This window comes from Orbicella faveolata, unplaced genomic scaffold (genome assembly GCF_042242905.1).
Source record: "Orbicella faveolata isolate gen_17 unplaced genomic scaffold, um_ofav_v1 contig_35, whole genome shotgun sequence".
Classification (NCBI taxonomy): domain Eukaryota; kingdom Metazoa; phylum Cnidaria; class Anthozoa; order Scleractinia; family Merulinidae; genus Orbicella; species Orbicella faveolata.
The window spans coordinates 26,961,751-26,972,500 of record NW_028301564.1 but is presented as its reverse complement, the minus strand read 5'-3'; the positions used below and the strand labels follow the sequence as shown (position 1 = coordinate 26,972,500).

The 10,750-nt window shown below is 41.6% G+C and overlaps 2 protein-coding genes and 1 pseudogene across 5 annotated transcripts in view; 1 reads left to right on the top strand and 2 right to left on the bottom strand.

Annotated features, from left to right (window-relative positions):
- Positions 1 to 10,251, top strand: part of LOC110047779 (uncharacterized) — a 35,343-nt gene extending 25,092 nt beyond the window's left edge. For all 4 annotated transcript variants that reach the window (XM_089273152.1, XM_089273151.1, XM_089273153.1 and 1 more), the window contains one exon: positions 371 to 10,251. In XM_089273152.1, the coding sequence (XP_089129278.1) occupies positions 371 to 678 (308 nt within the window). In that variant the 3' untranslated portion in view covers positions 679 to 10,251. The remainder of the gene's footprint in view (positions 1 to 370) is intronic.
- Positions 1,383 to 5,401, bottom strand: LOC149104065 (uncharacterized; annotated as a pseudogene).
- On the bottom strand, positions 1,685 to 2,317 carry LOC149104066 (uncharacterized). The gene has a single exon (XM_089274219.1). It carries the CDS (start codon positions 2,315 to 2,317, stop codon positions 1,685 to 1,687), a length of 633 nt encoding a protein of 210 aa, XP_089130345.1.
- Positions 10,252 to 10,750: the final 499 nt, after the last annotated feature.

Sequence of the window (10,750 nt, the reverse complement as noted above, 5' to 3'; positions counted from 1 at the left end):
TCTCTGCCTGAGCCGGGTAAGGGTTTTATGGAGCAATCCCCCCGCCCCTTCCAATTTAATCCCCAAGGGGTCTATTACTAAATTATCCGGTTATCTGCAACCTTTCTGACATACAAGAAATGTTCACTATTATATGGCTAAGTAATTTAGCTCTCTTGATATAAAAAGTGTTATGACATCACTGGAAATTGCCTGACCAAGTAATTAAAGGTGAAGAACACCTTATTGCCCCCGTTAGGAGAGAAAAAACAACTCGGAACTACAAGAATAATTCAACAGAAATTGTGGCACGATTCTCACACTAATTTTAACAAGGGTTTCTGTTGTTGAGTTGTAAATTGTATTTTACCTATTACAAATTTCAATTCAGGACTCAAGTACCTGAGGGAAGTTGACCTTGACACTCGAGATAAAATTGCCATACTTCTTGAAGACAAAACTCCTGGTCTTGGGGGCTGCAGGCAAATAGCAGCTAAATACGGAATGGAGGAGCATCTGGTTAGAGGCCTCGCAAATTTACGTCAATCAGGAAATGCTGTTCTGGAATTTCTACGGGGATCTAAACCAGACTTAACAGTTTACAGCTTCTGTAAGACGCTTAAAGAAGACAACATGAATCGGTGTGATATTGTAATGGTCTTAGAAGACCACCTCTCGATTGAGAAAGAAAGCAAGTGATGCACAGGCCAAGGAGGAGTATTAGGAACTTCTCCAAAATCTAGGTGAACGTCTCGAGGTTGTCCTTGCGAATTCCGGAATTTTCTGTTGAGTGGAAAGCATGCTCATTCTCCAGGTACTGTAGTTATATTTTTCTATATACCATGCCATAGAAAATACAGCCAATCAGAATACAGGAAATCCGTTGTATATTCGATGGTATTGCACCCAACCTTCTCATCGTGCGCCGCGCATATGTCGCATTGATTGTGTTGGTCACTATAAATTTTCTATGTCATAGTATAAAATAGTCATTCAACGCTGTCTCGTGGTATACTTAACAATTATTCCATGAGCGCGGATCTGAGGTGGTAAATAGCCAACGAGGCCCTACGGACCTCGTTGGCTATAACCAATCTCATATCCAACAAGCGCGAATGGAATAATTGTTTTATTAAATTCGATGCATTTGTATACTTGGAAATTGTAGCTTAATTTCATTGGATTTTAATTTAACAAAGCGGCCGGAAGTCGATGTGGCAAAAACAACAACAAGTGGGAAATCACATGACATGCGCCTCGTTTGTAAAACTAGTTGAATGAAAAATATGAAAGCGAAGCAAGCGAATTTGCTGAATGAAATGACAATCAAGTAGAATTCAAGGAACGTCTATCAAATTAAGGAGATATGACCTTGGTCAGAAAGTGTTAGAAATCCACACATATGAGGACTTCACAATCTTTATTTCCTTCAATCTGAGGACTGTATATCTTCACAATCTCGGTACAATCTTGAACTATCAAGGTAAACAATCTTTTTGAAACACTCGTGCTTTTCTCTCTCATTCACAATCAACATCTCCAACATTCTCACTCTCAAGCACATGACTCATCTGTCAATTAACTTGAAGCTAAGCACGTGACCAGATACGTAACTCTACGCGTGACGCAATGCGTAACGCCAACTACGGATTTCGGACACTCTCCCCCCTCTTGACTTGTATGAGTCAAGAATACAGCCACAAGGTCAGTCGTTTTCCTGATTTGCCAGGCTGCTTATCCTTCTAGCCGCATCCAAAGCTGCCACTCTGCGAGGCCGACTGCTCCATTGCAAATTTGCTGGTTGCGCTCGATTTCTGTCTTGTCTCTTACCTGCATTCGGCCCAGCATGAACTTCAATCGGATACAATTTCTGAACAGGCCTAGTTATATGAACATCCCTCCCTTTGGTGATTACCCTCACATGTGCCCCTCTTACCTCTTTGTCGCGTCCACAAATCAACCCTTCTACCACTCCCATCTTCCAGAGGCCTCTCTTCACTCCATCTTCATGTACTACCACGACATCTCCTTCCTTAGGCGATCTTCCTTTCCCAGCAGTTTCGTTTTCATGACTCTCCCGTAATGCAGTCAAATATTCCCGTTGCCACCTCTTCCAAAAATGTTGTAGCTTCTTAGTCAGGTACTTGTGCCTCCTGGTATATGTTGCACTACTTTCTCCAAACTCTTCTTCTGACTCTAGTACCTCTGGCAATGACTGAATCCTTCTTCCATGTATCAAATGGGATGGGGTAAGAACCTCCTCTGATGGGTTGTTGTCATCGTAAGTCAGGGGCCTTGAATTAAGGGTACCTTCAACCTCCACAAGGACTGTCAACATCTCGTCTAAGGAAAGTCTTGCATTTCCAATGACCTTTCTCAAGCATCGTTTAACGCTTTTCACTATCCTTTCGAAGAACCCTCCCCACCATGGGGCCTTTGCTACGTTGAAACGCCACTCGATACCTTTGTTTTCTAGTTCTGCTCTTACCTCAGGATGTCGAAAAAGTGTGCGTATCTCTCTCTCTGCTCCTTTGAACGTCTTTGCATTATCAGACACGATCAAGGTGGGAGTTCCTTTTCGCGCGGTGAACTTCCTCAGACACCTCAGAAATGTAGGAGTCGAGAGATCTTCCACTAAGTCCAAGTGCAGTGCCCGAGTAACACAGCATGAGAATAAGCAGACATAAACCTTCTTCGGCCATTCGACTCTGAGTCTTCTGGTACAACTCCATACCTTCCTGTGATGTCGCTCCACCACCAACAAAATCATCAACATAAAACGAATCCAACAACTTAGCTACAAACCTTGGGTCCGAAATTTCATACCTTTTGACACGATGTCGGAGTGTAGCATTCAATAAAAAGGGTGATGCATTCAGTCCAAATACAACCCTACAAAACCTGTAGACAACAACTTGCGACAAATCAGGGGGTTTCTCCACCCACAAGAAACGCAGACAATCTCTATCCTCTGGGTCAACTTCCACATTTAAAAAGCCTTTTCAATATCCCCTACCAGGACCACTCTATTTTCCCTGAATCGAAGCAAAATGTTGTAAAGCAAGGGGGTCAGAGGGGGTCCAACATGCAAACAATCATTCAAACATGCGACACTCTTACTTTCTTTCGAGGAAGCATCATATACCACTCTTACCTTGGTAGTAGCTGACTCTTGGCGAACAACTGCTTGGTGAGGCAAGTAATGAATCCTGGGGGCCTTTTCCAACTCTGGTACCTTTTCTATCACCCCCACTCGTAGCTGGTCTTCTATGATGTTCCCATACTCCTTGAGAATCTCAGGATCCTTCTCTAGTCTTCGCATCTGAGTTTTAAGACGATACAGACTGGTTCCATAATTACTGGGAAGTTCCGGGTGCCCCTCCTTCCAAGGTAAGCGAACAGAGTATCTGGTCCCATTGAATGAGATGCTATTTTCAAATGACTCATGAACCTGGTCAGTAATCTCTCTAATACCCAGTGTCTCCAGATCCCACAATCTTCCAACATCTTCTAGACTTTCTTGCTCTTCAACAGAGCTTGCAATGAAATTTATCTGGGTGAAGTGTACATCACTACATGTGTCTTGGCCCTTCATGGGCCCTGACAAGACCCACCCCAACTCCGTTTCTACAGCAACGGGCTCGTCAAACTTACCCCTAATTGTGCACCCTTTCTGAAAATGCCACAAGTAGTCTGCCCCAATCAATACATCTATAACCATCTCATCCCTTCCCTTACTTACATCAGAGAACCAAATCCCTTTCAAGTCGGGGTAATCAGATTTTACTAATTCTACATGGGTATTTGGTATACTAGAAATTTCTGGAACTACGTATGCCTCCATGTTAATGAAACTCTCCCCCCCTATAGGACTCACCTTGACTTGGACGACGTCCCTTAGCTTCATATCCCTTGAGCGTTGCCCAAATGTACTTATTGCAAGCCAGTCTTGCCTGGTTACAGGAAGCCGCGCAAGCCGAGCAACTCCAGCTGTGACAAAGGAACGATGACTGCCGGCATCAAACAAAACTCTAACCCTCAGTGGCTGACCCTCCCCGGTGATGACTGCACGGGCAGTCTGTAGGGCTACACGATCTCCCGCACCAACATGAAAACTACTGGGGCTAGTAGTGGTAGGGTTAGCCTCTGGTCTAACTTCAAATTCACTGACTGCTGGCTTATCCTGCTTATCACAAATTGAAATGTGGTGGGACCGCCCACACTTGTTACATAATTCAATCGACTTACAATCTCGGGCTCGGTGCCCCCTGTGCAAACATTTGAAACATCTACCGTACTTAACTAAAATGGTCTTACGTGCATTCACATCGCTCACTTTCTTACAGTTCGCTGGTGCGTGTCTCCCAAGGCAAAACGCACAGTTCTCAACTTCCTGCTTTGTGTGAAATGTGTTGCTGTCCTTCCTGTTCTGCGTATTTCCACCCGAGGACACTGCATAGTAATGGTCTTCCCTCAGTTCCAACTCCTTTAAAAACGCGCTCAACAATTCCTCCATCGACCAGTTCAGAAAGTCGGCTCCCCTCGTGATGGTCGGGCGAAATGCTTCGGGCAACTTTTGCAAAACGGCGGGGACTACCACTGCTGCGAAGGTAGTTTCATCCACTCCGAGCGCCTTGAGACCTCTAAAATGAGCGCCGCAACTGTCGTATAGTTTCCTCAAACGAGTTGTATCTTTATCGCTGAACACCGGCGCTAAATTTAGCAAGTCATTCACATGAGCACGCTGTATGGCAGTTTCCTTTCCGTACTTCTTCTTCAAAACATCAACAGCGGCCGCATAGTTCGCTGCTGTCAAGGAGAATCCCGCGATGGTTGATCTGGCCGGTTCAGTGACTAAACTTCGCAAGTAGGAGAATTTGTCAACGGCCGTGAGGCCTTCGTTTTGGTCGATGGCGCTTTCGAAAGCGTCCCAAAATTCTTGCCATTCTTGGATCTTCCCGTGAAATTTCCTTACTTCAAGTTTGGGGAGTCTTGCTTTCGCCTTGCTTTGCTGAGGGATTCCTGACGCCATGTTTGAATGAACTTGAGCGGGCGGTGACAAAGCACTCGGCTGAACTATCGGCGGTGGCGGATCGAATTTACTCGTCATTTCTTCCATTCTCATCACGATTTCGTTCAATTCTGCTCTCACTCCATCACTGTTCTCAATTTCTTTCTCGATACGCTCTTCGACATCCTCGGCCGTTCCACTTGCAATAAGGTCAATTATTTGGTCATCTAATGTTTTGAGTGACTCTATCTTCAGTCGCATCGACTGAATTGATTCTTTCAACCAGAATTTATCCACTGGATTTTCTTCATCACTCAGCCTGTCTTTCAAACGATTAAGAAGTTTCGTCGCAGATCCTCTATGAGCAGCTCTGATTTTAACTTTCTTCGCTATGGCGTCGGCGACCGACATATTTTCAGTCCGCGCACGTGGTCAATCTTGTCGACGTCTTCAAGCTCGATAATCCGGCTCGAAGGACCACTGTGTTAGAAATCCACACATATGAGGACTTCACAATCTTTACTTCCTTCAATCTGAGGACTGTATATCTTCACAATCTCGGTACAATCTTGAACTATCAAGGTAAACAATCTTTTTGAAACACTCGTGCTTTTCTCTCTCATTCACAATCAACATCTCCAACATTCTCACTCTCAAGCACATGACTCATCTGTCAATTAACTTGAAGCTAAGCACGTGACCAGATACGTAACTCCACGCGTAACGCAATGCGTAACGCCAACTACGGATTTCGGACGGAAAGTTTGAAAAGCGATCAAGTTCGAGCCATGGAGAGGAGCCGTATAATTGCGCACTTGCACATTGCCGTTGTAATAATGCTGCGGAAAACTTTGATCGCCATGTGATACAGACGTTGTGCGAAAATTATTCTCGACAAGACCGCTTTCAGGATTCCCTTGCTTTGAAAGCCGTGGCATTTCGAGCTGTATGTTGTTGGCCAGATTCAGAGTCAGGGACAGAAATTATCTTAGCGTCAGATTCATTTTCGAGCTTCAGAATCTCCGAGGCCACCCTGATGGTTTTTCGTGGTTGGTAAAAAAAACCGGGCTAACTTCGGTTCAGCTCAAAACACTCAACTCTTTGAGGTGTTTTTCGCAAGGACAGAATTGTTGGTGCTAGGTGTCGTTCATTCTCCCGTCCTCGCTGGCCAAAAAAGAGACCGAGATAAAACTCGGGTCGTCCTCTGTGGCTGTGCGGAATTTTTGCTCTCGGCCGATCCGAGCTCGCTTAAGTCGAACAGTTTCCTCATCTGCTCATTGGAAATTGGTTTCTTATGGACTATGCCGGCAATGATGCCTGTTTTCCTGAGGCTTTTTACAAATGCTCCAATAATTTATTTGCCTGGTCAGAGATAGTGGAAAACGGTTTTTTGTGCGGCGGCGTGCGAAGGAAATGATCTATGGCGGCTCTAATGGATTTCCCAATACGTGCCATCTTTCTTCCTCCCACATGTAAAAACACTTCAAACAAACATTCAGTTCTTCCTTTGACATTTCTTATATCGGTTTCGAAATTTGGTGCCACCAGGACTAGCATGCCATTCTGTTAAGGTAAACATTGCTTTTGTGACATAATCTTCATGAATGCGTAAAATCTCGACAGTCATATTTTAATTTTGCAACTTTTAAAGGAAACTTAACGTATACGTACCGTTAAATAATCTAATCTTGAACTTTGTGGCTTTTTTTGCTTTTACTGGGACGGCATTGTCCATAATTTCCTGTATTTCCTCTGTAGATAGCTCACCGAGTCTGCTTTTTTTCATCCATTTTTTTGTCGACGAAACTTGGCTTCCCGCGAAAAGGTTTATGCCGAGCGACATTTACCGCATTCATTTCCATATAAGGTCAAACGAAGGAATAATAGCTGGTAACCGAGATCCAATGAACCAATCAGAAAGCTAGAATTGCATTATCCGAGGTTGAGAATTTGATAACATGGAATATCCCACTTGTCACTTGTATTTTCTTGGTATACACACTCACCCAGCTAAAGGCTTGTGTGTATACCGATAAAATATGGGTGACTCGTAGGATATTCCATGGTATTCCACTTGAAAGCCTTTATACATAACTAATATGTATCTCACAACCTCATGTGGTGGATAGGAGGGTCTGTACTTTGAAAGACCTGGAATTTTTAACGTGCTTTCGGTTTTGTGCAAGCTTTAAAGTGTCCTGTTTCTTGATGATTTGTACGCAATTTGTTTGGAGAAAATCTTTCTTGCTGCTCCAGTGTTTATTGAAAAGCCAAAAATTAGGAGAAGCAACCGCGACCTTTCCTTGTCGGTTTTTAATATGTTATTTGCTTCAAATTCCGATTGGCTTGTTGTACATTTTTCTCGCACAAAGTATGAGCTATTCATTTGAACACTGTCAGCTTCAGCTTTACTTTTCTATCATTCAAAACGTTAAAATGATTGTAGGCAGGTAGGGTTTTTCAACATTCACTTTTTGTAAAGTCATATCTTTAGTGCTCTCATTTTGTTCAGTACCTCTCGTTAGACGAGTCAAAGTACGGGTTTTGGCCCCATAATGTGTTATCACTGGCATGTGATTAAATTACATTTTTGACCAGTAATCTAGATACGTACGTGTGTGCATATGTTTAGATTATAATAATTTCCCTTAGATAGATAAAAGTAGTTGTAGGTCGAGGTTATATTTCAATTTTAGGTGTTTTTATGCTCACTGGAGCTTGTATATTGTTTGTATATAGTTATTAGACAGGTTCAATCAGTTATAGAAGCAGTTTATTGCCCTAGAGTTTGATAACTGTATTCAACAATTACATTATAAGCGCGAGATTTCTATCGCGTGATAGTTGACGAGGATGCGGCCCTCGTCAACTATCACCCATAGAAATTGAGAGGTAGCAGTCTAATTGTCTTAGTATAAATCTACTAGGCGTTCAAACCTTTGTCTAAATCCACTTCACAGACTCTTCGAAAACGCAAAGAATTACGGCCGTCATTTTGTTAACAAGGGCACGCTGCTACGCTACTCACTATCTATCACAGAATAGATAGTGAGTAGCGCAGCCAATCAGAGAACGGCATTTGTGATAGCACGCTAGTAGATTATTACTAATAGAAGACATATTTAGTCATATTTGTGTATCAGTGGATTTAAACACGAAACGACCTGTCAAAGTGTTCGACAGTAAGATTAGGAAACTAAGTCTGTTCATATTGTTGGGGATAAATTTATAATAATTTTAGGTATTTTTGCTCACTCAAGTCCAGGCATCATAAATTTCAATGTACAGAATTCATATTAGTGAACATTCGTGAGCAACTGAATGTGAGAATTACATTTGATTAAGAACCTAAGTGCTTAAGATGAGCGTTGGTACAGCAATTGACGCATTAATTTTTAGGTGTTTTACAATGTGCGGAAAATTAGGACAAGCACTTGTTGTCATCTAATGTGAAGTTACAAAATAATAACAAACAACCGCACTAGTGTTCTTTCTAGGAGCATCCTAATAGATCTCACTATTTTTGATGCTAAAGAGCTTGGCCGTGGGAAATCTGGGTTCGAGGTTGCGACCTCTCAGGGGCAATAAATTGGGTCGTATGGGAAAGTCAAAGTGGAGTGGAAGCGGCGCCATCATGACGATCTTACTACAATCTCTCCTACAATCTGCCCTTGGGTCCTCGGTAGTGATTTTGAGTAAGCATGGTGTGTCGAACCCAGATCTCTCACGGCTAAGCATACAGGCGGATAACTGGGTACGAGATAAATTTGGGACCAAAATTTAATGTAAGCGTGAAATTATAGCTGACCTTACCCATAGCTTGCATTCTGCTCTTGATCTGTGCCGTTTCAATCATGTTTCTTACATAATTATGTAGTTTTGATAAAAATATATGTATATTTCGTGTTGTACTAAAATCCTATGGTTGGCCATACGTTTAAATTGATATTTTTATCTTTAGTAACATAGGTAGTTCTTGTAGATTAATTAATAAAGTAACTTTTTGGCTATTTGTCAGCATGTTAAGGTAATAATATTATACAAGAAAATCAGAGTCTTGCTATTTAATTGTCTAGAATATATTTTACAATTTTGTATATGTATATAATTTTTTTTAATCAATAGACAATTATTGAACATGATGCTACAATAACGATACAAGAGAATGATATAATGACAGTAATAACGGGCCACAGAAATAAGAAATAATCAGGGATAAAGATAACTTAAAGATCAGCATTTTTGCAATTTAGATATATTCACAGCGTGCCTAGATGTACATTTGCCATTTTCCTATTTTACAAATAAAATTGAGAAATGCGTTAAAATGTGGCCCCGTCCACACTTCGCCGGAGGAATTTGAAAACGGAGTTTTCATTCTGAAAACGCATCAAATTTTTTCCGTCCACACTACGCCGGAGAAATTTAAAAACACGACAATCACCAGCCTTCTTGTGTTTGTGTTTGAAAAAAAAAAACATCAGGCAGGGAAATCACAAGATTATCATAGGGTCATCGTTTTTAAAGAGTTCCGTTTTTAAACTGTTTTCTGTCTACAAGAAAACTGACGAACACGCAAAGCCGGCGTTTTCAAGTTCTTCCGGTTTGAAGAGCGTTTTCGTACGTAAAGCTCCGTTTTCGTGACGGATTAGTGTGGACGGTAGGCCTTTTAGACGTTTTCAAATTCCTCCGGCGTAGCGTGGACGGGATCCAAACAAATATTTTTTTCATTGATGTAAAGTTTATATGAAATAATTCATATATGAACTGCGGTTGTAGATGAAAGTGAAGAATGATCATCGCAGTAAATTTTCCAATTTAAGCAATTGGAAAGAAGAAGCCTGAAAAAATCAGGGCTTCAACGGGATTCGAACCCGTGACCTCCGCGATACCGGTACGATGCTCTACCAACTGAGCTATGAAGCCACACATTGGGAGCGAGGTCAATTAATTGAGTTCATATCTTCCCGTGAGGAGTGAAATGATGTGAAGTTTATATGAAATAATTCACGGGAAGATATGAACTCAATTAATTGACCTCGCTCCCAATGTGTGGCTTCATAGCTCAGTTGGTAGAGCATCGCACCGGTATCGCGGAGGTCACGGGTTCGAATCCCGTTGAAGCCCTGATTTTTTTCTTTCCAATTGCTTAAATTGGAAAATTTACTGCGATGATCATTCTTCACTTTCATTTTTTTTATTCCTAGTTTTATAGGAAATATATTTTCGAAAACGAAATAAACACAGATCTTCCCTCTCCATTGCTATATTCGTGTCTTTTTTTCCTTTGTGACAAAATTAAAAATAGACTGGAAGTCGCCTGTTACTGATATCTAAGAAATAGCAGGAAAAAACCTTGTGATGGAAAAGACTGAATCCATTGGGTTATGAATTAAACGCCTTTTGGTGAGTGTTTTCAAATGAATTCAACGTGTATGTCTGGTTTGAAAATTGTACTCGCTTCAGCGTTCAAAGTCTTACGCTGTGGTGTGCAAAATGGTGCAGACAGCACAATACAGAAGGCTTCTCCTTGTGATAAAATGTTGTAAACGGCTAGTTACTTTAGATATCATATAGATAGGACCCTGCGCGCGTTCTGATTGGTCAAAAACCCATGTTTTATCAGAGTATAAAACATAGAAAAAGCGTGTTTTCTTGTTTTTCGTCACATTACCTCTAGTCAACATTTTTTTAGAGATAGCGAAAAACATTTTCTTTGAAGAAATTTGTGACGGAGCTCTCTGCGAAGCAGCAGAAAGT

What these genes read in the sequence shown, in the direction of transcription:
- LOC149104066 (XM_089274219.1), bottom strand. Translation starts at nt 2,317, where the DNA reads ATGTTGACAGTCCTTGTGGAGGTTGAAGGTACCCTTAATTCAAGGCCC.